A 26,673-nucleotide genomic window follows, 5' to 3' on the forward strand; every position below is an offset into this window, starting at 1 on the left:
ACACTGTATCTACCTTTGTCCAGCACCAGCCAGGAACTGGGTGTGCGCAACCCTCTTGTTTTTTAAACTTGGGAAATTAAAACACTGCTCAACTGTGTACCTTGCCTGTTGCACGTCAACCCACATCGACCCAAGTGATTCAACGGCCCAAACCACACCAATGGGTCGCCGTGCAACTCCTCGCAAGTTCGCAACCGTTGGTTGCAAGCAGTTGCATGGCGACCCATTGGTGTGGTTTGGGCTTAAGGGTACAAAAGGTCACATACTACCCTCACCCAAGACAGGGGTGTGACAATATTATTTAAACACATCCCACACACCTACTGTATAGCATCTGACCCTTTGATTGTACACATACAAAATATATGGTACTGTACTACATACAGTACACAGAAAGATTTATATTCACACAATTACCGTATCAGGTATGTCAGGTATCTGCAAGTAAAAGAGAATGTGAGGTAAATGGTACACTGGATGAACTAGAAATAGACCATTGTCGTCTGTGTAATGTATTTTTATTTGCTGGACAGTGAACAGCTTTTATTGACCAGAGATTCTCCCCAGTCCTCACAGAAGACAAGCAGCTCCCTGTGTTGCAATACAATGGCAAACACACCATAAACAAATGGAAGGAGTGGCCTATAATGTGATCTAGCTGGGAGTTAAAGTTAAATGTTCTCAAATGGAAACTATTAGAACATCCGATCCGATCAAAAGATGTTGCACTTTTTGACAAAATATCAGTTAAAACATTCTGATCTGGCATCGGTTGGGCTCTAGCTAGGGCCATTTCACCGCTGGAAGAAACTGCAATCACTCAATGTTAATAGTATTTGTACATTTTGTAGTAGATAACAGTAGCACAATTTGAAATGTGCACCCTATGGCCAGAAAAAGTCTGTGGGTTTGACTGGATTTTTTAATTCCTACAATGACCATAATGCTTTGGTTCACTTGTGGAGGGGAGACACCCCATGTGGGCTGTCTTACTGAGACAACATGTAGTCCAAGGACTGTCTAAAGAGGACGGGACGCGAAGACCGTACGGACGACGCCATGTTGCTCCATGGTGCTCCATGGAAGGAAAGAAACATGCGCAGTTGAGACCAAGGAAGCTGAACGCGGAAGTGTTGGCTGCATATAGCCCATTGCGCATGTTTCTTTCCTTCCATGGAGCAACATGGCGTCGCCCGTACGACGCCATGTTGTCTTCGCGTCTCGTCCTTCTTAGACAGTCCTTGATGTAGTCCAGGAAGGACTACATGTTTTCGTCATGAACATATCCAAAAACACATAAAAAAACCCAGGAAAGTGTTTCTTGTGTCCTAAACATCAATACAATCTGGTTGCAAAGGGGGTGAAGTGGCCCTTTAAGATCTCTATGGAAGGCTGGATGTGTGGTGAGACTGGAGGTCCAGTCCCTGCTGGTTCCTACTGTTCACTCTAGCTGGGTCTAGGTGCTTCTCTGACTCAGCCACTCCTCTGGAAATCCTCCTGGTGGAAGACCCAGGTCTCCTGAACCAACATAGCAGTAAACAACATCAAATGTACATGGATTAAAGCTAAAGAATCGCACAACTGAAACACCTTGAATGCCCAAGTCCTAATGTGCGATTTGTGAAATGGTGTGAAAAGGACCCCCCGACACTAGTGCTGCTTCGTAAACAATTAACACTATTACAATTATGTTATAGTAATATTGTTCCTGCTGTATTAAATATTGCCAACCAAGTGAAGAAATCACAGATTGAGCCTTGCTTTGAGACCAGAGTTTTATGGAATATGCATCTAAACATATTGCTAGTTTGACCACTTCAAATGCTCTAATCTTAAAATAATAACCAAGAATAGCCCAACACACTCTCAATGCGTCGCTCTGCTGCTTGTAGATCGGATATTTTCACCGTGCAACACTGCTTTCATTTAAGACATGCTGGCTTCTATGGATTTCCAAATGAATGAAAACAGTCATAGTGACTGAGAACTTGAATCCATGAATGTATCAGCAGCCTAGCTTAGACGTCAGCGTAATTCATGTGTAACCTTGTACCTGCATGGACACATAGCAACTCTCCCGTTCTTCCCGAGTTTCTACTGTATTCGTTGTTGACTCTCCAGGTAAGTACAGTAGGTGTGTGTGCGTGCATACCTGGTAGAAACAGGCGGCAGGGTGATGATGCGGGGTCGTGCTGTAAGGATCAGCTCTCCATGGAAAGCTTCCATCATTATGTTCTGTACAGTGTTCAAGAGGATGTCCTCACACAGGTCAGAGAATTCACGAGACCTGGGCGCACACGCACACACACACACACAGTCAGTGTGACAACATACTATACAAGTAAGACGCGCGAATGCGGGAAGCGAACGCAGCTCGTAAATTGCAATAACAACAATTAGAATAAATTACGTACTTTTTTAAGGTTTTTTTTAAGTTCTCTTTTTAAGTTTTCTTTTTTTTTAAAGCTTTTTTTTAAGTTAAGTTTGTTTTAAGTTAAGTTTTTCGTGTGTGTGTGTTTTGTGTGTGTGATACAGCTGCGCCCTCTGGTGGCGGGCGGGTGGTGTTACAGCGTGACACACACACACACACACACACACACACACAGACAGACATGTTCTGCTAGGTCTCATAGTTAGTGCTCACTGCGTTTGCAACAAATTGTGTGACTATGGATAGGATGATTCATATTGTTCAAACGAAATATAGTGATTATTATAACAATGTAAAGAGCCTGCTTACCTGTGCATGCTGTCCTGCACAGGGTCTTCCTGCATCGACTGTGACGGCTGTTCTGTACACTGTGAGTGTTGCATATTCTCCACGTGTACTATGTTCTGCTGACTGTGCACGTGATGTGTATTCTGTGCACGTTGCATGTGTGGCATGCTCTTTGTCTGCTGCCTCTTCCTCGACGGTCCTCCTTCAACGCCCACACCACCGGCCACCGGGTGGCGCCGCTCCCTCCGCCCAAACCCTGTTCCGTCTGGTGCACAGTGAGGTGGGGGAGTTGGATGAATGTAGGCGGATGGGGGACAGGGGGAGGCGAGGGAGGGGGGCGAGGAGATTGATGGGGAGGCAGGGGGAGGAGGAGTTTCTCTGAGGGAGGGCGGCGAGGAGATTGACGGGGAGGCAGGGGGAGGAGGAGTTTCTCTGAGGGAGGGGGGCGAGGACATTGACGGGGAGGCAGGGGGAAGAGGACTTTCTCTGAGGGAGGGGGGTGAAGAGATTGACAGGGAGGCCGGGGGAGGAGGAGTTTCTCTGTGGGAGGGGGGCGAGGAGATTGATGGGGAGGCGCGGGGCGGAGAAGTTTCTCTGAGCTGGCTGAAGTAGGGGATGGGTTCCGACGCTCCGTCCACCAGAGCCTGACCGAAGGACGGGTCGTCCAGAACGCTCCTGGAGGAGAGACGGACACGCAAATCGAGTGTGATATTCAGTTTATATAAACTAGTCCATACCCGTTTGGGGATATGATATTCTTTTACTTTATTTTGCTGAATGCGGTACATTTCACCAATGTGAAGGAGGGTCCGGGCTCTGTCCTCTAACGTCTTAGCTGTCAGTAAAACCTACTTGAGTAGGTTATTACCATAGATACATTAACCTATACTTACACATTTCGGCGCCAATTCCGTCCTCAAATTTTGAGCTCGGAATATCTGTCACTTATATATAACGGCTATCCTATGTGGCACACCCTTTTTGCGATGCTCAGTCAATCACAGCGCAGAATGGCACACCTTCCAGCCAATCACAATGGCAATTTCGATTCAAATGACTACAATTTTAGTTAGATGCCATACCTAATCCCAGGCCTCAGAAATGTCAAACCTGAACCTTGGCCACCAACGCACTTACCTGTGTCTGCATTAGTGTTTACCTGAGCAGAGAGCCAAGTATCTGTGTGACGATTTGTCTCTGAGGGCCGTGTATGAGTGGGGGCAGTCCAGCAGCGTGGAGAGGTGTGCTAGAGGAAGACGCTTGTGGGCTGGGAGACGTATCCTGGGGCGGTCTGATGAAGAAACATTAATCCAACTAGTTAATACGATCTCTATTAGAGCCCAACCTTTTAGTTAAAACTAAAATGCCGGGGATGAGCACTATACTGCTGCATGGTGCAATATAATAATAACCCATTAAAGCTCGACGTTACATCACTTTTCAACTGCAGGTCTTACACGCCTAGGTAGGCTATTGCTTGTTTTCTCTCACACAAATTCAGAACATTTGAGAGTTCAGCACCCTGCACCCACTTCAATGAATGGGCAGCAACTGTAAATTCAACAGCTCAAGCACAAATTTAATTTCAAACGATTTGACCCAAAACACATTTGGAGACAATGGAGGCCTACAGTTGAGATGATATTGCTTTAAATGAACCCGCTACCTGTCGCACGACATGCCAAGAGGCGGGGCCTGCAGTGCGCCCAAGCCCCTAACAAAATAAAGGTCTGTGTGGTGGTGTCACTGGTGTGATGTGGCTGGTCAGAGTGCGAGAGCTTGTGAAAAGCCTTTAATTCTGATTTAATATATATTATGCCCATTTGCCCACATCTCTATGTGTGGATGTGTACGGGTAGAGGACGTGTGTGTTATTGGGGTGTAAATACATGGTTGACGATACGATACATGGACGATATTGGTTCACTATAGCGATACGATTCAATTAGTAACTATTTAGAAAATACATTAAATCTGTGTGTTTTTAAAAGGGAAAATGTATGAATATGGATAATAAAGTAAACAAATACATAGACGTTATTTTTTAACACATATAGACAAACCTGTACAATCGATTATTTGCATTGCAAAACGATACGATACAAAGTTGCTGTTTACATTTCGATATTCTTCGATTCTTGAAATTACAATCGAGTCTTCGATGAAGTTACTATATCGTTACACCCCTATGCGTTACCTATAGCAGTGGTTCCCAAAGTGGGGTCCGTGGACCCACAGGGGTCCTTGAGGGAGTTCCAGGGGGTCCCCAGCTAAATGATACTTTGGAACCAAATGGACCCTTATGGGTCTGTAACTCTGAGAGTGTACAAATTGAACCAAATGGACCCGTTGTACAATGGACCCGGTTGTACACTCTCAAAAGTTAAATATACATTTGGGTCCCAGAGATAGAAATGCCATTAAATGGGGGTCCGTAGACCAATAATGCATGTCAAACTGGGGGTCCTTGAACTTGAACATGTTGAGAATCACTGCTAGAACCGTACATATCTTCTCTCATGGGGGTCCCTGACATATCTCTTCAAATGGGGATCCGCGGGCTAATTAGTGTGGGGGTCCTTTACATGAAAATGTTTGGGAACCACTGACCTATAGACATAGTGCTTATTGAGCTGGTCAGGAAAGAGTTTCTGGTACTCCAGTAGACTATGGGAGCGTGCCGTCACCCCCAGATGCAGCCGAGCAGGACGAGGGGGTTCAGGACGCCGCCACACTGCTGCCGCTTCTCTCTGTGCCCGCCGCTCTGCCCGCGTTGGCCTGGCACACATACCCGTCAATATGCCAATGCTGCTGCTGGAACGGATAGGGGGAAGAGTCTGAGGGGTGAGAGAGAAAGATTGGGATTGGGATTGAGAGAGTGAGAGAGAGAGAGAGAGAGAGAGAGAGAGAGAGAGAGAGAGAGAGAGAGAGAGAGAGAGACAGAGACAGAGGCTGCGGCAGGAACAGTGCTTCCCAATGTTTTGGGAGACCCAAACGAGAAACAAGATTGTGAGCTTGAAGATTTCCACTACTTCTTAAACATTTGTTTTCTGATTTAGGGAATTTCTTCCAAAAAATAAATCTGTTTTTAATTCATGATTTTGATGAACGTTTGTTGAAAATATTTTTGAAATAATACTTAAAAACAAAAACAAAAATGTGTTCAGAAGTGTTGGGAAACAGTGCTATATGCCATACACCATACACACTACGTCTACACAGTGTTATTGGTCGAGTGACGAAGCAAATGTGAAAGTATTGTAATGAGGCTATCTATGTGTATGTCACTCTGTCCACAATGATTCAATAGTATCATTGTCAAATCACAACATAAGGTCATGATGTGGCTTAATTTATTGGATCTCTAACTCTGCTATTTGGTGGTCAAGGAGCTGAGTTATATTTTCTCATACTTTGCTCTATTCATTGTCAATGGATGAAACTCAAGCCATTTCACATCCCTCATCATCCCTGCATTAGGTTTCCTACATTGCATAAGTATTTCATTTGATGACTAAGTTTGAAACACACTACCAGATGAACATTACCTACTGTATGCCATCATTAATTTAGGACACTGAGGTCATCTAGCGATGAGCCACATGTCTTCAATATGCAGCTTCCCCTCCTACACGTATTCAAGTAATTTGTCTGCATATATATGCATTTTGATACTAACAAAATGAATGCATGAAAATGAGTCACCTTGTATTTCCTGACTGGCAGCTCACTCCTCACTACTACTGGATGTTCCTGAAAGAAGATGAGAAATGAGTGAGCAAGGAATCATTAGGGGCCATTTGGCAGTTACAGGATCTACCAATCTGTACAGCAACCTTGTTTACTGTAGTCCCTGAAGCATCGTTCAGGTCTTTCTCTGTGATAGTAAACTCATTCCGCTGTCTCTCCTGCTCTTCCTCCCAGCGCTGCAGAGCATCCTGGTACCGAGTTAGAGCTTCCTTCTGGGTAATCTGGAGTAGAGGGGAGGGGAGAATGTGAATTTATTGTGTGTGTGCGTGCGTGCGTGCGTGCGTGCGTGCGTGCGCGTGTGTGTGTGTTACCTCAACTTACCTGGCAGGTGAGATCTTGCTGGTAGATGGCTGGGCTACCAGAGGCAGTCAGTGTGAGGACAAACAGAGCGCCCTCCCCTGGACACAGAGTGCCTCGCTCTGGATGGATCTGCACTACCTGACATACACACAATCACACACACAGACTGGTCTAATAGTCATAGAATGACACAGATTTAAATAGGTAAAGGAAGACTGAGGGAGTCGGAGAGACAACGCTGTGGGAAATACTTAATTTCCTGCGCACCTAATATCATTCACATGTATTAGCATAAATGCCAAAGCACAGACACACATTATAATTGTTTTGAAAGTTTTGCACGTTGGACAATGTATTGGTCAAATCATTGGTAATCGATGGTAAAATTATGATCGGGGTCATGTCTACCTGTCCCTGTGGAAAAGTCCTACATACAGTACAGTTGCACAAACCAAAATGCCACTTTAATTACAGATCTCAGGTGAATATAAAACTAAGAACAGGAAATCTTGACTATGCAATGACCTATGATTACACAGAAGTCAAACTTGACCCACCACCCCCATCTCTACGTTCCATTGGCATTGAAAATGTAACATCTATCAGGGGTGGTGATATGAATTATGAAAAAACATACATTGTGTGCGACCTTTCCTTTTTGATTGTGTGCTGCATGTGTATTTATTTTGAAATTTCACTAGGGGATAAGTCCCTTGAATTGCAGGGGGTCCCCCCTGCAATTCAAGGGACTTCACTTTTAAAATTGTATTTGCATTTTCGGAGGCTGACCCAGCTGGATTCTGCGAAGCACACACCCCTACCTGCTGGTTGTCCCATGCATAATGCACCGTGTCGGTGTTTGACACATTGTTGAGGAAGAGGATTCTAGTGGGACGGGAACACACTGGGATATCACCAAGCACAATTCTCTCCTCTGACAGGAAAAGCTCCTGCAAACACACATCCACAAAGATACACTTATGCAAGCAACCGTCCCATGCATGAGGTGTGTGTGTACACACACACACGCACATGCACACGCACACAATTCTATAGTCAAGTTACCTGTCCAGGTAAGGGTACTCTCTGGACACAGGGCACAGAAGGCTGGGCACCGTGCAAATGATGAGGACCCGGCGAACCCGATACCCGAGCATCGAACCCACAACCCTCAAAGCTCACCACCATGGATTCCCCATCCTGGATGTGAATAGGGACATTCACCTGGAGACATAAAAACAAAGACAGTACTTGATGTCAGATAGAATAGAGAAGGATGCAGATTATAGCAGACATGCTGGTGTGTGCTTATACAGTACAGTATTACAAATGCACAACATATTGCATAACTTTGATCTTGCACTGTGACTTTGATTTTGAACACTTTAACCCTTTTTTCTATAATCTCACGTGTCACGAATCACGATGTGATCAGCTTTTTTTTTTTTATCTTTCACAAATCGGGACAGCAGGATTAAAGTGGTACAATACAAATTTAATAATTAGTTTTAAACTGTCAAGAGTAATTGATGTGTAGCTTAGCTTTTACAATACGACCGCTTCGCTGGGTGCGGGTGTAACAATACAACAAATTCAAAAGAGTCTTGTGCAACGGCCAAGTTTCAAACCCAGAGATCTCTCCCACCACCACATGGGAATTCAAACATGTTACTGCTCGCTCAGTCAAAGGGAAAACAACCTTTTGAGCTCAGGCAGAGCTACTCCGTTACACTTACACAGTGGAAGTACTACTCACATGTTTTACTTATACTGCAATGTAGAACTACTACAAGTAAAAGACTGGAATTAAAAATGTACTATTTTTTGTTATCATAATGTACTTTAAGTACCAAAAGTAGAAAGTATGGTACTCATTATACAGAATGTCCCATTTCAAGTAAAATTATAGTAAGTACTTACTATAATTAAGTACATACTTAAGTACAAATACCTCAAAATTGTACTTAAGTACAGTACTTGAGTACATGTACTTAGTTAATTCCACCACTGGTCAGTGGTTACACTTACACGGTACATTTTGGCCTCCAGAGGAGCAAGGAGCCACTCCAGCTGGGCTGTCTTCCCGGGGAGGACCTCTCCCTCTGGGTTGAGGCAACACAGCACTGGCTGGTTGAAGTTGTCCACCTGGAGCTGCTTCAAGGGGGCTGTGTCCAAGTGGTAATGGAGGGGTACCCCGCCTCCGTTATACAGCTCGTACACCTGCGGACAGCAGGCCACATGATGATGCTACAGTCACACACACATCAGCCTGGCCCAGCCAGCGTGATTTCTGGTCTAGAGGGGCGGGTGCCACCGAGATCGCACGCACGCACGCACGCACGCACGCACGCACGCACGCTCGCACGCACGCACGCACGCACGCACACACACACACACACCTGTCTGGGTGGACTGAACCCTCCGATGGCTATGGGAGTGAAAACATGTCGACTGGAGGTGTAGTGGAGGTAGGGTCTGTCTCTCTCCACGGTCACCCCCTGGAAGTTCAACTGCACACACAAATGCACAGTATGTACTTACAGTACATGGACATACTACCTGTATGTACACAACTCGAGATATAATTAAACTGCAATCCATAATCGATAGTCCTACCCAGGATTCAAACCTCATGCGCGAGGGACGACATTTATACTGCCCACTTGCCCAGGGTATGATATTGCACTTTGAGCTTCAGCCAATAACACTTTTCCACCAGTGAGATCACCGCCGACCACTGCACACTTACTCTACCATGCAGAGGGGTTAAAAAAGTTGTATTCATTCCATTAAGTTCCAGATTACAGTTAAAAACATCCTACAAGGGCTCGGGCCACAGGCGTGGTGGTAAGGGCACACTAGACTGAAATGCCAGCCTGACAGTGTGTTGCAGGTTCGAATCCCGATCCCGACCACCTTTGCTGCGTGTCACTCCCCATTTCTCGTCAGTCTACTCTAAAGGCTTGAATGCCCCCCAATTCACAATACTAACCAATACAGGGTTAAGAACTTCACAACGGTAAAAAAGGAGGAATTATATAAATTGATTCTACACACAATGCTAGGCCCACTAATGTACTTACTGCAGTCAAGATAACTTTCTTTGTCCCTTTTGTAGAATCGTCCTAATTTATGTTCACTTCATGGTGTCATCATGTGTCGGAAATAGCAGATCCACAAGCTTACAACAACTCATTGCATCATACAACTCACAAGCTCACATCGCGTTGTGAGCTTGTGGATCGCCAATTCTTTGTACACCACATCGTTGTATGACCTTCTGAGCTTTATTTCTAGACGGAATACAGAGTTCAGCCTCACCTGAATCTCTCGTCCGTGGGAGAGTTTAAACAGGATGGGCAGTCGGTCTGTTCCTACAAACTCATGCCTGAGAAGTGAGATAAGATAAACACTTATAACAACATTACTGTCATCCTATCTAAATAAGTTGTACAAGTTACAATTATAATATCTCTATTCTGTATTCTATAGTACGCTGCCATTGACCTGTAGCTGAAGTGCACTGCCCTCTGCTGGCCAGGTTGCAGAGTTCCAGAGCTGGGGGAGATGCTGAACAGATGGTTGTCCTGGATCTAGCAACAAATGTAATAACCCATAATCTATTCTTAATGTTTTTGATAGTTCTAGTAGACTGTTTAGATTTATTTTATTTTGTTTTATTTTGTTGTTAACATTTGATTTATAAACTCTGTCTGACAAAGACTAGACTAGATTATCATGTTCAACCTTCATCTGAGACAGCTCAGTGCTGCTGAACTCTCCGGTCTCCGTCCAGTACTCCAACTCTATCTGCTGGTCCTTTGGAAACAAGAATGCCCTGGGAGGAGAGGAGAGGAGAAGCCAGACAGTCATCAACAGGACATCAGTGATTCTACATCCTTTTTAAATTTCAAGGACCCCCAATTTGATTTGCATTAGGCCATGGACACCGTTTCATACGATAGTTTATCTCCAGGACCCCGATCTACACTGTATTATCACCAGTGGTCATTTAACGCTGAATGAACGAGGCGATAGCCCCAGAGTGAAATGACTTGTCGGTCAGTAAAAACAGAGAGATGTGTCGGGGTGAGCAGTGATAGCTTATCACCGCGGCGAGTGACGTAATGTTGTCTTTCGAATCTCTAACCCACGTAGTGATTAGCTAGGGTCCATTTTTGTTTCTAACTATCAATAATTTAGCTGGGGATCCCTTAGATCCCCCTCGAAGACCCCAGGGGTACCTAGAACCACTGGTCTGTCTGTATGACAATCTTGTCAGGGGTAACCATTATCACACAAAAGAGCAGAAAAGGTTTCTATTCGGTTGTATAGGCCCAATCCTGAATACCTTTGAACATAATAACTCAGGTTTATATTCACAGACAATATGACATTTAATTGGTAGAGGGAAAATATTCTATTTTGAGATATTTTTCCTAGATATTTCTTCCTTGATAGATCATGTCTGTTTTACAGCAGCATTTACAAACTTTTTCAGACCTTTAACAAACTCAAATCTACACTCCAGTTTGCTCTACTATAACGATGGTTTCCCTCCAGCCTTACCAGTCTACAGGGATAGATCCAGGGTTGTCAAACAGCAGGAGAACAGTGGCGGGCTCCGAGCCCAGTGGCGCAGCACTGAAGTTCACATCCACCACAGCTGTTGTGAAGGTGGAGGGACAGCGACGCACACTGGAGAGAAAGACATACAAACACACCCACACACACAATGTAAGCTAAGTTGACAGTGGTGGAAAGTAACTTTCCACGTACATTTCCATGTACATTTACTTAAGTACTGTACTTAAGTACAATTTTGAGGTATTTGTACTTTACTTGAGTATTTCCAATTTCCAATACTTTTACTTCTACTGCACTACATCACGGATCCAAATATTGTACTTTTACTCCACCACATTTATTATAACAATTTAGTTACTAGTTACTTTGTATATTTTGATTATTATTACAAAACAGCGCAACATCATTTGATGCGTCGTGGCGTTGTGCGCAGCAACCTAACCTGTGCCTTGTGGGAGTTCCATAGGTGAGCTCTGAAGGGGCGGGGCTAGAGAGCAGGTGCTCGTTGAGCCCGTCCAATGAGAAGAGGTTCCACAGTCGTACCTTGCTGAGCCCGTCTACACTGCCCCCGCCGCGGGCATCCGTCACTTGCAGGGTGGGGAACACTCCCTCAGCACGCACCTCACACAGCATCTGCATAGTTGACAACACACACCCTGGAGAGAGAGAGAGAGCGAGAGAGAGAGAGAGAGAGAGAGAGAGAGAGAGAGCGCGACAGGGACAGAGAGAGAGAGACAGAGACAGACTAGTCACTCACGACACTGTACTTATGTGCATATGATCTCATTGTGAGAGCTGAATAGAGATTTCTTTGGCGGGGGGAGTGTGAATGCGACGTGCGTGCAGTGCCGTGCACATACCTGTAGAACTCAGTGTTTGATAGCTGATGGTCCACTGGTAGCGGCCCCGTCTGTGTGGCGTGACTGTGGATCGGACCAGCATTCTGGAGCAGGAGGCGATGGTTCCTCTGGCAGCATCTAGCTGGAAGGCTGAAATAAATCACACAACACAAGGTTTACAGCAGCATAGTGCGTTGACCACAATAATGTCCATGTTCTACATCGACTGGGAGGCCTGTGTTCCATGACTGTCGTTGCCAGATCCGACCGCTATGCCCATATAGAGTGCCGAAGTCCTGACATCACTCGCTCATCCCCTGGTTTGCGGAAGTAATTTCTCTATGGAGAATAACATTGGGTCATCTTAAAATCGTCTCATATAAGAATTGGGGTCCAAAAATAAAAATAAAACGTCTCTGCGATATTGTCTGGGAGATGTCATTTACGACAGTCAGTCACTCATATTTGATACAGTTTTTCCTAGCTAAAATGTAACTAATTCGGCAGCAGTAACATTAGCGTTTTTTCGCTATCAGTTGATTCTTCATATCCATATGAGTGAAACCGCCGGGATGATTTGTTTATTTTTCAAACACAGTTCTTATATGAGGTGATCTAAGATCCCCCTATGGGGATTATAATGCAAATAAAAAGACAGGTATTCTGGCAAAGCATCGGCAGTGCGATGTACATAGGTCTGAGGGCCACGTAGTGACACGCACCTCTAGTAGTAATAAAAATCACCATCTGATACTGATGCTATGTATCAGTCTAACTTTCTTTTATCATTGCAGTCACTAGAGTCTTACACATGTCCACACTTTTGCAAAATTTGGGGACATACTGTATTGCTTCCATAGCTCCTTGCACAAACCTTAGATAAAAATGGATAGATTTTTATTGTTGTTCAACAATACATAATATGATGATAATGTAATATATAAATAAGGTTTGCTCCTCTGCCTTAGAATAATAATGCTACTCCTAATTAAACTTTAAATGCAAGAATATTAATTTTATAACACAAATGAAAATCGTAGATGAAAATAAGTTGAATGAGTTGCCCATAACGATACCCTAACACCTAATCTGTCGGGCTCACGCACACACTTTCAGAGCATACTGTACCATTGGGTTCAGTGTTGGGGTCATATACTCATACTGTACCATTGGGTTCAGTGTTGGGGTCATATATAAGCTCTTTCAGAGCATACTGTACCATTGGGTTCAGTGTTGGGGTCATATATAAGCTCTTTCAGAGCATACTGTACCATTGGGTTCAGTGTTGGGGTCATATATAAGCTCTTTCAGAGCATACTGTACCATTGGGTTCAGTGTTGGGGTCATATATAAGCTGTTTCAGAGCATACTGTACCATTGGGTTCAGTGTTGGGGTCATATATAAGCTCTTTCAGAGCATACTGTACCATTGGGTTCAGTGTTGGGATCATATATAAGCTCTTCATCCTGCAGTGTCTGTTGTGCAGTGAGACAAAAGCTCACAGCACAGAGGCTTCTGTTGACCAGAGGAACCTCAAATGACTGACAGCCTCCAACCAGCATCTCCCCCAAATCCTGGACTGCATTCTCCGCCTGGTCAAAAGGCACGGCCCATTTAAACACAAACAAAAGGCATAGACAATTTAGTTCCAGTTATATTGAATCGAAAAGTAAATAATACATTTTCTCAATAGCGAATTCACAGTGCAACAATATTTTATTAAAATATTATAAAACACATTTTCTAAAATATGCAGCCTGTTCAGAAGAGATCTTCCTGGACTATGCAAATTTGAAGTGAGTGGTACTGGTGCCAGCATACCAATATTTGGTAGTAGTGTTACTAGGATTTCCCTTTCTGATTTTTGAAATAAACTTTCCCACACACACACACACACACACACACACACACACACACACACACACACACACACACACACACACACACACACACACACACACACACACACACACACACACACACACACACACACACACACACACACACACACACACACACACACACACACACACACACACACACACACACACACACACACACACACACACAGATCCCACCTGTATGACACCTTTGGCCCCCATTCCCGTTACTTTAAGGGACAGACTGGACTCCTTACACCCAGGGTTCTGGGTCGGCCAGAAAGTGAGGTCACATGTACGCGTGTGCGTCGTTTCCTCCAACGGGCTGAAGGACCACGTCTGAACCTGGGTTACCGACGATGAACAAACAAAAAGACATTCAACCACATACCTTATGAAGGTCTTTGACCAGGGTCCTTTTCCCTTTTCTGCAAGATCAGCTATTTTCACTGAATGTTCGCCCCCCACAATAAGGAAGTTATAGAATGTTAAAAATTCATGTTCATTTTCATATTCAAAAATGAAGCTTGAGTATGTATATATAATATTTCAGTCCCTGACCGCACTCTCATTGGGCAGCAGTTCCCCTGAGTCTGGGTGTACAGCGATGATCTTCTGGTCCTCTTCACAAATCCTCCATTGGAACCTATAGCAAATGGCAATAAAGGCCATTAAGCAGAATAAGCACTGGCGCTCTACAGTGGTGGTAAGTAAGTAACATTTGTAGTACTGCACACAATTTTGAGGTATTTTTTACTTTATGTGAGTATTTCCAATCTCCAATACATTTACTTCTACTCTATACATATTACATCTCAGATACAAATATTGAATTTTTACTCCACCACATTTATTTGACAGCTTTAGATCTGCTATTTTCAAAAGATGTCTACATACATTTGAAAACTTGAAATGAGACATTTTGCATAAAGAGTACTTTCTACTTTTGGTACATTTTATACCAATACTTTAGTACTTTTTCTTAAGTACATTTTGAATTCCAGACTTTTACTTGTATTTCTATATTGGTAGCCTACTTTAAGTACAGTACAAAATGTACAAAATGTGAGTACTTTTTGAGTGGTGCAAACCACTCCAACAACCAGCTTTGTCTGTACCCGTGTACCTGTACCTGTACCCGTGTACCTGTCCGTGGGGCCACGTACAGATGAGCATGGTTGCTATGGTTAGTGTGTGACGTAGTGTGTGAACAGTTGCACCACTCGGTTCACACAGGTGTGATTTTTTCCCCCCACCAATGGTGCTCTATACATCTTTAGATTCTTTACTGATACTGCTAGCTGTTTCCCTGAGGTATAAAGTCCAACCACAGACCTCAGAGGCAGGCGGCTGAGGTTCCTGATGGAATGGGAGCGCTGCGACTGGGAGCCCACCGCTGTGGGCTGGAAGTAAAGACCACTCTCTCCTTCCATAGACACACACGGCTGCTCTGCCACACTGACCACTATTAACTCCTAGAGGACACACACACACACACACACACACACACACACACACACACACACACACACACGGATAATTGCAAACAAAAATACATGCAAACTTATCTTGCAACCATGTATACCTGTGTGTTAGTCTCCTGGGTATACGCTGTGTGTGTGTGTGTGTGCGTGCGTGCGTGCGTGCGTGCGTGCGTGCGTGCGTGCGTGCGTGCGTGCCGGGTATACCTGTGTGTGTTTGGCTGCGTTGAGCTGCAGAGACATGCTGAACCCCTCTTTGGGGCTGTCCTCTGTCGGGGTGGATGCGAGGGTAAGGATCTGGTGTTCACCAGGATGGATCGACCCACAGCCAGGCACCATGAGCACAGAGGCTGCCTGGGTGGGGTCTGGGCCGTGGTCCGGGACCTGGTCCGGGTCCAGGTAAAAGGTGAGTGGCAGGTCTCCAGAGTTGTGGAGCAGCACTGTCCGGTAGGCGGGAACACTCAGCGCAGGGAAAACCTACAGTAGTACAGCATGTGTCAACCACATCAATGAAGTGATCTTTGAGTCTCCCCCAGTCATCAAATTATTGGCTTATAGGAATGTGCGTGAAGAGGGTGTGTGTGAAGAGTTGAAACGAAGAACCATTTAAGTCCATAATAACAAGTAAGACGCGCAAACGCGGGAAGCGAACGCAGCTCGTAAATTGCAATAACAACAATTAGAATAAATTACGTACTTTTTAAGGTTTTTTTAAGTTACGTTTTTTTAAATTAAATGTTTTTTCAAGTTTTTTTTAGTGTGTATGTGTGCGTGCGTGCGTGTTTCTTTTTTAGGTTTTTTTTTTAAAGTTTTTTGTTGAAGTTTTTTTTTAAGTTAAGTTTTTTTTTAAGTTAAGTTTTTTGTGTGTGCGTTTTTCCTTTTTAAGTTTTTTTTTTAAGTTAAGTTTTTTTTTAGGTTAAGTTTTTTTTAAGTTAAGTGTTTTGTGTGTGTGCGTTTTTCCTTTTAAAGTTTTTTTTTTAAGTTAAGTTTTTTTTTAAGTTAAGTTTTTTTTTAAGTTAAGTTTTGTGTGTGCGTTTTTCCTTTTTACGTTTTTTTTTAAGTTAAGTTTTTTTAAGTTAAGTTTTTTTTTAAGTTAAGTTTTTTTTTAAGTTAAGTTTTTTGTGTGTGTGCGTTTTTCCTTTTTAAGTTTTTTTTTAAGTTAAGTTTTTTGTGTGTGTGCGTTTTTCCTTTTTCCTTTTTTTTTTAAGTTAAGTTTTTTTTTAAGTTAAGTTTTTTTTTAAGTTAAGTTTTTTGTGTGTGTGTGTGTGTGTGTGTGCGTGCGTGCGTGTGTGTGTGTGCGTGCATGTGTGTGTGTGTGTTTTTGTGTGTGATACAGCTGCGCCCTCTGGTGGTGGGCGGGTGGTGTTACAGCGTGACACACAGACACACACACAGACACACAGACGTGATCTGCTGGGTCTCATAGTAAATGCTCACTGCGTTCGCAATTATCCATAATGTATACATTATGGCTAAGGTATAAGGACAGATATGACTTTTCAGGGAGGGGTCAGAATAAATTATGGACTTCAAAATGGTTCTTCGTCTAATTTTTTGGGTGAACTACTTTCTGCAGTAAACTCTGATGTGAGAGAGAGAGAGAAAGAGGGGCAGACAGACAGATATACATTGAATAGAGAGATAGACATATACTTGAACGTTGTTTGCGATGATAACATCTTACCACTAAGGGGTGCAGCAGGGAGCAGCGTGGAATGAAGTGCTCTTTGCCAGGCTGGAAGGAATGACCTATGACCCTGACCGTCACACACCAGGGGGGGCACAGCAGCCGCTCATCCACCTGCCGATGGTCCCGCAGTATCTGCAAGGGGAGGGCGGAGAGGTTTGGATTTTAACCACTTGAATCACCGCTCCCACAATTCTGGGGGAAATACCAGATCTACAAGCTCACAACACAGCTTGTCGATCTACTATTTCCGGCAGAAAACTAAAGCAGACCAAGTTTAAAGTCAAGTCAACCCAGGTCGGTTTCGTAGTATATAGCAGGGTCTGCGGGACATGTACCACCGTTACGCGAAAAGCAGGCTGGGAAAGTGGATTGTAAACACTAAACAGCGGAGACAAGTTAAGTCCGTCACATCACTGACAAATCCTTGGTATCTTTATAAGCAGCTTCGAGCATAATGCTATAGCATAATGGCGGCAGAAGATGTAACCCAGGTAAAGTAATCACAATATCGCAGAGACAGTTTGTTTTTTGGACCACGATTCTTATATGAGACGATTTTAAGATGACCCAATGTTATTCTCCATAGAGAAACTTCTGCGAAACCCTTGGAACCAGGAGATGAGCGAGTGACGTCAGGACTTTGGCGCTCTATACATTAACATATATAACGATTATGATTACCTTATAGACAGCGAAGCACTCCAGCTGTGCTCCATGCAGGGTGTTGAGCTGCTGGGGGTCATAGGTCACTCTGAACGAGGTGCACTTCAGGGGGCCCAGGTCACATGACACGGGAGAGACGGAGAACGGGGAGTCCTGCGCTACGGTCCACAGCAGGCTGCCACGTGGAATAGAAACGCATCTGATTCAAGCAGTGAGTTCTCAAAGCTTTTTTGTAGCTAAAACCCCCCAGATCGATATGTATTTGGCTGCAGATCCCATTTAAAAAGATGTGCCAGGGACAACCATAAAAAAAAGATTTGTCAACATGTTTTGAAAATAGCAGATTCGGGTACAAAATTGTAATTTGTTGTGTCATTTTGCTGGGGGTCTGGGGACCACCTGGAACCCACTACTCAAGGACCCGTGGTGGACCCCAGTTCCACAGAAAATCAATCATAGTCAACAGTGCAACCATGCTGAATAGAAGAGAATTCCTTGTATTAATTGATTACCATATTAATTTAGGATTAACAGTTTTGTTGTAATTCCCCATTCGACCCTCGATTGGGGAAGTACCTGAGTTTTCCTTTGGTATGGTTGGTGATGGACACAGACCGAGAGGCAGAGGATGATGAGGATGACGATGGAGAGGGCCCGTGATTGAAGAGCAGTTCAGCAGGTTGGACTGTGACGTGAGGAGAGGAGGAGAAGGAGGCGGCAGAGAGAGGAGCCATGCCACCAGAGCAGGCCTGGTGGTATTCCTCCATTGGAGAGTTGTCCATGACAGAAACACTGTCGACTTCCTGGTCTGGGTTCTAGAAAAGGTTCAAGGTGCATATAAGAGTAAACATTAAAAAGGCAGTAACCTAAAATGAAACAAAGCTAGTGGTTCAGAGTCTTGCTCAAGGACACTTCGACACTAACTCTAGGTCTAGGGTCTAGGACTAGGATCTGGTGGACCCCAGGATCGAACTTCCCATCCGGCTGACTACCGGCCACTCTACCCCTAAGCCCATGAATGGTATACTTATAAATAAAATGTATGAAATAAAACAACAACACCATAACAACTAATCTTATTTTATTATGATGAGGTCTTCAAAACAGTCACCACCTGTGCAACATATCAAAAACACAACACACTCATAGAACCCCTGCCCCTCCTGACCTCTTCAGGTAAGCAGAGAGCCCCCTGTTGGTCCAGCTGTAGCTTGCAGTCTAGCAGCATGGCGCCAAGGAGGTCTGGTGGGTACTGTGCCAGTCCGCGGTGCCGGTGTCGGCGATACAATGCCAGGTGTCTGGGTCGTAGTAGGGCTGGTTGTTGGAGCTCCAAATGGCAGGTACCAATCAGGTCCAGGAATACTGGGTCCTGCAGACCAACGAAGGGATTTTTACCACTTATTTTATACTTCAACTCACTGGCAGGTGAGCCAGTACAAAAGCAGTGGCAACTCAGAAATGTGTGGATCAGAATTAATTTCCATAATGGTTAAAATTGCAGAGAAAAATACGCTAAAAATAATTGTGTGAACTCTTACCCAGTGTTAAGTTTCGACTAAAACTATAAAACTAAATATATTGACAATTTCGAACAAATAAAAAGACTAGACTAGACTAGACTAATGTTAGGGATGGACGAGTGGGGAAGAGATCCAGTAGAACTAAAAGACAAGACATTTTGAGTTAAGTTGTATTCATAGCTGTGCACCCACTGCCTTAAACAAGGGCAGTATCCAGAGGAAGCACACCTGCTAGTCATTTTATGTTTGGATGTGTCGCAACACGACACGTTGTGAGCTTGTAGATCAGCGATTTTCAGCATGCAACAAAGTATAAAATCTGTCATTACAAGTGACGCCATCAAGACCTGCCAAAATACATTTTGTCGACAAAATCAAATAACTAATGACTAAATTATGACTAAAACTGAATTACATTTTATTCAAAAGACTATGACTAAAATAAATCAAAGTTTGCTGTCAAACTTAACAATGGTCTTACCTTATGCAGTATGAGACATGCCACTCTCCTGTAGTGTGCTATAGGGTGTGTGGGCCTGTAGACCACCTTCAGTGTGGCACGGCTGTGTGGTCGTAGGGCACCCCCAGCTGGTTCAATTGTGAACACGCTGTGACCACTGCAGTCCAAGTCCCATTGGTAGACGGCCTCGGCGGGGGAAGCGTTAAGTAGCTCCACGCTCCGCACGACTTCCTCTCCCTGCTCAACGCAGCCAAAGTCCACTGCAGGAGAGGACAGGGTCACCACAGGCCCTGGACAGACAGAGAGACATTCAGCCATTTAATACGAAAACACCACAGTTCCATTAACCAGTGGTGGAAAAAGTACTCAAATGTTTTACTTAAGTTAAAGTATAAATACTGTCTTTTAGAAATGCTCTGTTACAAGTAAAAGTCCGGAATTGAAAATGTATAATTGAGTAAAAGTACAGTACAGTACAGTATTGACACAGTGTACTTAAAGTACCAAAAGTAAAATTACTCGTTATGCAGAATGTCTCATTTCAAGTTTTCATGTATACAAATATTTTGAAAATAGCAGATCTACAAGCTCACAATGTGTCGCATCACAACGCAATGTGAGCTTGTAGATCAGCCAAATGTATATGGGGCTGAAGTGGTTAGTGTATGTTTTGTTATAATTATGAAAATGTACAAAGTAAGTAGTAACTAAAGTTTTCAAATTAATGTAGTGGAGAAGTAAAAGTACTGGAAAATGGAAACGCTCACGTAAAGTACAAATACCTCAAAATTATACTTAAGTACAGAACTTAAGTAAATGTACGTAGTTACTTTCCACCACTGCCATTAACGAGAGCTTTCCAAAAGCAAAATGGTTAACCACTAAATCCCTACTTTATACTTGGACATATAATGGTGTCTTGCTAACACAAGCTCACAAGACATCACATCACAACATGTTGTGAGCTTATAAATCTGATATTTTCGGCATTTCTGAAAGTCTAAGAAGTATAAGAAGTTTGAACAATTATGAAAATGTGCCCTCACCCACTGCCTGTTCGCTTCTTCTCGCCCCAAAACGATTCATAGTGCACCTGTATACCTACCTACACATTTCCCTGTGAGTTTGAGCAGGGCTTTGCTGAGCGCTCCGGGATAGTTCAGGGACAGGTAGTCGACAGAGACCGCGTCTGCGGCCAGCGGGGCGTAAGTGACCGTCACCCGCAGCGACGCACCGGGAGCCACCTCCCCGTTGGTGAGGTCACAGCTGAACTCTGACCCGAGCAGGGGTGAAGCACCAGGCAGCCGAGAGAGGGAGAAGGAGGTCATCATCTGGAGGAGAGGGAGGGAGGGAAGGAGAGTGGAGAGAGAGAACGAGTAGTTAGGGAAAGTTAGCCAAATGTGTGACCAACCGGGAAAATAAATGCTTATACCAATAGCTTTCTTCACAAAATGTGTTCATAAAAGGTGTCTACTATCACCTATTCCAACCCAACTCCCTTGGGAACTTTGCGACAGCTGCTGAAAGTTCCAGTTCCAAGTACCATTAACAACTTGAACCTATATGCAGGTACATTTTACAAATTTCCATTTTGCTTTAAGTAGCATGTGACGTGTCAAACTAGTAGGGGTTTTTCATGATTCTGTTTTGCACAAAAACACTCCTTGGGCTAAAAACATAGCACCTTTTCAGTTATGGACGTTTTAGCCCAAGGAGAAAACCCCTAGTTTGACCCGTCACATGCTACTTAAATTAAAGCAGATTAAAAATGTGAATATTTTGCCTGCATATAGGTTGTTAATGGTACCCCAACTTTCAGCAGCTTCGGTTGGAACAAATTGAGAGGTGATATTTGAGAAGAAAGCTATTGGTCATATTTTGCAGATTGGTAACTTTCGCTGACTAGAGAGAGAGAGAGAGAGGTACAGGGAGGATGCGTATACTGTGCATGTCCTCATTTTCTACTCACAGGGGAAGGATTGGTAACATCAAAGTGTTTCTGCACACTGACACCCACAGGTACAGAGCCCAAGTGGAGCGCTGCGCTGTCCACTTCCTGCTTCCTGTCTGAGCTCTTCAGCTGCAGATATGGGTACTTTGCTACAAAGGTATAGTAAGAAAATAGACAGGGAAGAAAAAAAAGAAAGGAGTGCAGACGGAAAACCGAGGGCAAAAATAGAGGAAACATGGAGGCAGATTCAGGTGAACTTATCCACACACGATCACCCTTGTTTCAGCTTTAGACGCTGTTGTTCTACTCCAGTGTTTCCAAAACTGGTGTTCAGGCCTGCCAAAGATCCCGGGAGGGCGGGAGGCCTTGTATGTTTAGGTAAGGTAATCCAAAACTTGAAACGTGTTGCACAAAATCATAACTTGCATTTACCACCTGTCTGCCTGTATGTATGTGTATGTGAATCAATATGACAATTTGACAATTTCCAAACCAGCATAAAGTGGAGATATACAACCTTACATCACATGTCAACACGCTATTTGTCGCACAAGATATATATAGGGCTCAAGTCAAGTGGGTGCGTGCCGTGCACCGATGTGTGGGATTGATTGATTGATTGATTGAAATATTTATTAACAGTTTGCAGAATTACAGTACATTTCAAGCACAAACTGGGTCTCATCTTTAGTCAGATTTAAGGAAAAAGGTGGTCTACTCCACGAAAACCTGGATCATCAGTCTGAGGAAAGCGCAACAGCCTGAAACATCACCTGGACTACATCACCATGCCATATTTGGTTGGGAAACTACTGTATTGCCTCTCAGGGCAACATTACCTTTTGTTTTATTTGAATTGTCTCAGATTGCAGCAATTCCCTAAAAAGGTCACAACTCTCGCCTTGCAGTTATCAGTGTCATGCGTTACTAACCAAGTCCTTCAAGGAGAACAGTGCAGAGGTTCTCAAGCTCCTGCCCTTCCTCTCCAAACTTGCAGCGGGCCTCTTGCTGATGCAGCAGCGCCTCTTGTGGTCGGAAGACCACCGCGACTTGACACTGCTCACCAGGCTTCAGCAGGCCTCGCTCTGGGCTGAGATGGAATGGCGCAACACTCTCCCACTGAAAACATGTCTGCAGCTTACTGAGAGAGGGGCGAGTGGGTGAGGGCAGGCCAGAGAGAAGAGACATAAATGGGGATGAAGGTAGAGGGAGGGAGGGTGGTTGAAAGACTCATTCCCCATGCCTTGCTTTCTTCACACTTCTTCACCCAATATGCAGGAGATCGGAAAATAATGCGACACGTTGGTTTTTGAAAAGCTTTCATCAAAGTATTTCAAATGTATTAGAATCAATGTAGCACTTTTTGACCAAATATCAGTCAAAACATTGGTAATCAATCATCTAGTATTATCCCAACTCAGGATCACACACACACACACACACACACACACACACACACACACACACACACACTAGATATACCTGGCATTTCTGAACACACACTAGATATACCTGGCATTTCTGAACAGGAAAGTGGTGCGTGAGGAGTGCTGCACGGCACAGAGCGGCAACAGCACCGATTCGGGGATCTCCACTGAGTGGCGCGGAGTGGCGGCACGAAGGGTCACCCGGAAGGTGCTATCTTTACCCCAGAACTCAACATTGTCCTCATACTCACACTGCGGGCAGGGGGACAGAAGCATACATACAAGAGAGGAACCAAGTCAGGAAGGCACAGAATGGATGAAATGTCTGCCTTTATGTTTTGTTTTTCAACGATGCACTTAAACCACCCATTTTACTCTTTTACCTGCTTTTTACTAACACTAACTTTACAAAGATGCCCAGAACATCGGGATGAACCTGTGTAGTTTATGGCTGCTCCAACAGTAGTGGCAACATTCAACTTTGACGAAAAACGGAATGTCAAAAAATACACTGCAGTGGCTGAGACCAGAGCCATAGAGTAATGGTTGAGACGAAGCAGTGAAAGGTCCTGAAAGATACATAACAACAGTCTTACCCAATACCCAATCATTCTGTTGTATGAACACAACGGCTGCTGTACTTTATACCTCATACTAAGTATTTAAAGTATGAGGTATAAAGTACAGCAGCCTTGTGCAGGTAAAAGAGTAACATTTGAGCAGACTAACATCAGTCACTCTACCATTCAATGTAGTAGAAGACATGCGAGTTTACACTGCAGATATGTCTTCTCCGCCTACAGGAAATACGTTTGCTGCGACCATGAGACCCGTTTCTGAATTTGTCTAGACCTGGATCACTGCATGTTTTTTTGTGAGGGTTCTCAACGTTTTTGGCTGGGGACCCCCGGCAATGCTTTGGCCATGTCTCGCGACCCCCTCCCGCCCCCCCTCCCCACCCCCAATACAAATTGACTGCTACAATAACCTTAATAGAGAAAATATATACTAATAAAACCAGATATAATCATTAAGGAAAGTTTATGCATGCACTATGTGTACTATGTAAACTCTCAATTTCCATTTTCCAGCCATTTTTTTTAGCAGTTGTAGAATAGATATTACCCTTTCTAGGGGTCTGAAGGTCACAGGCATAGAAAAGGAGATCCCAGGACTGAGAACGATGATCTGGGGGAAGAAGGTGGTGAAGAACTTGGATACTGGAGGCCTGGTGAGAAGGAAGAGGATGATTGGTCCATGCTCATCTGATGTAGGATAGTTTGAAATATTGGATTATTATTTATTACCGGTAATATACATTTTGAGTATTATTTTGTACTTCCATTCTGGACATTCGGAGTGTTTTTTTATGCATGTCTGCTTGCACGTGTGCTATTGTACAATATAAATTATTTGCATGCAACCGTTCATGTGTGCATTTATAGGACCTGAATCGTAGCTTCTGCAGCTTGCTGTCAACGTTCTTTAACACTAATGTCTTGGTGAAGTCCTTCCCTAGCTCCCAGTCCTCCCAGACCAGCTCTGGCCATGTCTCTACCCCTGAGAAGCACCTCCTCTGGCTGGATTCTCGCCGCTGGAGCAGCCCTCGTTCCCTGAGCTCACCTAGATGCTGCAAGAGCCAGAAAAAACAAAACAAGTGGTGTGCGAATCACAAACAACTCTTGAAGCTATTAATGACGTGACAAATGATAGAGAAGATAGTGAAAGCATCACAAGCTTTATGCTTTTCACACACGGGTCATTTTTATTTTTGTATCCCATGATTTTTCACCCGGTGCCAATTTCCTAAACTGTAATCCTGTGCGCTACTCTCCCTCTGCCAACCTGGGGAGAGCCCCAAACTGAGCTCATGCTTCCTTCAATGAATGAGGAGTGAGCAGGCCGCTTCTTATCACCTGACAGGGGAGAGTTTCCCCGGTAGGACGTAGTGCGTGGAAGGAACATGTTATTTCAACCAGTTCCTTTTGCCTCCATCGGGCAGTATAGAGACCAGGATTACTGCATGTTTTTGTGAGGGTACCTACCTACCTACCCTAGGGGACATGGGGAGAACATGCAAACTCCACACATGGGTCATTATATCTGCCATGTTGGCCACCCAGGCCCATCAGTAAGTAACCTAAGTGTAACAGATAGCAAGGTGTCTACTAGTCCACTGCAGAGGAAATGGCAAAACTAGCTATTTCTAGTTTTAGAATAGCCATGCATCTTTAATTTTCTCAAACCATGCGAGAAGGCCTATTATATTACTGTTAAACATAATGAATCATTATGTTTGCAGATTTACAGCTAGACACTAGGTGGTGCTAGAGCACCTGCCCTTTTGCACCTCTGGACGTGACCTTTTGAAAGTTCGTTTTTGTACAGTGTTTGTTCGTTTTATTTTTGTTTTGTGGTGTACAGTATGAGGCCCATGGTAACATAGAGTATTATGTATATGGCATGCCCGAAAATCTATAAATCTCACACACTATTAAGGCAGCTGGTGGTTCCAACGCCACACAAGGTGCCCTTGCTGGACCTGCCCCTCAAAATGTCTGTGCACGCCAATGATAGCCTTCATGATTTCTCCAATGTGAGATTTCTCCAATTTGGCACCTATACAACTCAACATGAAATGTGTAGGCTACTAGGCTACTTCCTTTCCTTATCACAGGATTTTTTTTTAAATATATTTTAATAACTTCAGTTTAAAAATTGCCATATAAAGTAAAAACAGTATAAACTACCTCAATACAAACTCAACTACAAAGTTGCAGATTTACTTACTTTGGCATCTTTACCAGAGTTGTTGGATGTCCATTGTGCGGCCAGGTGTGGAGCCTGAACTGCAGCCGACATACTGCATGGGGACAGGTTCAGTCGTCGCTGCACTGTACAGTTAGTCCACAGTCCACATAGGCAAACTTGCAAGTTGCACCCCCCCACCACCTGTGTGAAATGCTAACTCAGCTGCAGTGACTTTAGGTTAATTAAAAAGAGTATGAACACATGAGTTTGTAGTACACTAATAACGCTGAAAGGCAAGCTAATTTAGTCACATGACATGTGCAAATTAAGCACCCCGGGCGCTAGCATTCGCAAACATCTTTTTTCTTTCAAGTAGGCCTAACCGATGTTATGTGATGTCACATTGACGTGCAACTTTAACAGGGTTTAACGTATTAAACGTAGGCTACCTGATTTAACAGACCGTTCTTCTCTCCGCTTATTGTAATAAAGGCTCTAAAATGAATCTTTACCTGCTTAAGTTGTGCAAATATCATCAACATTATTTATTATTTAACTTGTCGAAACAGTTGTACAGCCTTTGCTCAGGCATGAGGAATCGAGGATGTCGCGCTTGCTGGTTTCCATGGTGAGAATGGGCGACACGGTTGTTTG

The 26,673-nt window shown here is 43.9% G+C and overlaps 1 protein-coding gene across 5 annotated transcripts; it reads right to left on the reverse strand.

Moving 5' to 3' along the window:
• Window positions 1–551: 551 nt before the first annotated feature.
• Window positions 552–26,658, reverse strand: cfap65 (cilia and flagella associated protein 65). 5 transcript variants are annotated; one of them, XR_013791412.1, is made up of 37 exons: window positions 26,532–26,658; window positions 26,059–26,131; window positions 24,717–24,898; window positions 24,394–24,496; window positions 23,354–23,520; window positions 22,774–22,982; window positions 21,860–21,990; window positions 20,996–21,221; window positions 19,912–20,180; window positions 19,079–19,279; window positions 18,487–18,725; window positions 17,929–18,085; window positions 17,242–17,379; window positions 15,765–16,034; window positions 15,412–15,551; window positions 14,638–14,722; window positions 14,275–14,421; window positions 13,623–13,788; window positions 12,217–12,345; window positions 11,799–12,012; window positions 11,339–11,467; window positions 10,517–10,607; window positions 10,277–10,362; window positions 10,091–10,157; window positions 9,169–9,279; window positions 8,798–8,989; window positions 7,835–7,993; window positions 7,591–7,719; window positions 6,791–6,907; window positions 6,556–6,690; window positions 6,425–6,472; window positions 5,330–5,556; window positions 3,879–4,010; window positions 2,741–3,394; window positions 2,153–2,287; window positions 1,263–1,518; window positions 552–1,020 (listed from the first exon to the last, which is right to left on the reverse strand). XR_013791412.1 is itself a non-coding variant. In XM_079518810.1 (36 exons), the coding sequence occupies exons 2-36, from the start codon at window positions 26,128–26,130 to the stop codon at window positions 1,383–1,385; spliced, it is 5,790 nt and encodes a 1,929-aa protein (XP_079374936.1). In that variant the 5' UTR covers window position 26,131; window positions 26,532–26,658; the 3' UTR covers window positions 552–1,382. The 5 variants fall into 5 exon arrangements, 4 of the variants coding, with proteins under 4 accessions (XP_079374936.1, XP_079374937.1, XP_079374935.1 ...); XM_079518810.1 differs by having other exon boundaries at window positions 552–1,518; window positions 17,245–17,379; XM_079518811.1 differs by having other exon boundaries at window positions 552–1,518; window positions 6,565–6,690.
• Between the last annotated feature and the right edge of the window lie 15 nt (window positions 26,659–26,673).

Source organism: Electrona antarctica, assembly GCF_951216825.1.
Source record: "Electrona antarctica genome assembly, chromosome: 13".
Lineage (NCBI taxonomy): Eukaryota > Metazoa > Chordata > Actinopteri > Myctophiformes > Myctophidae > Electrona > Electrona antarctica.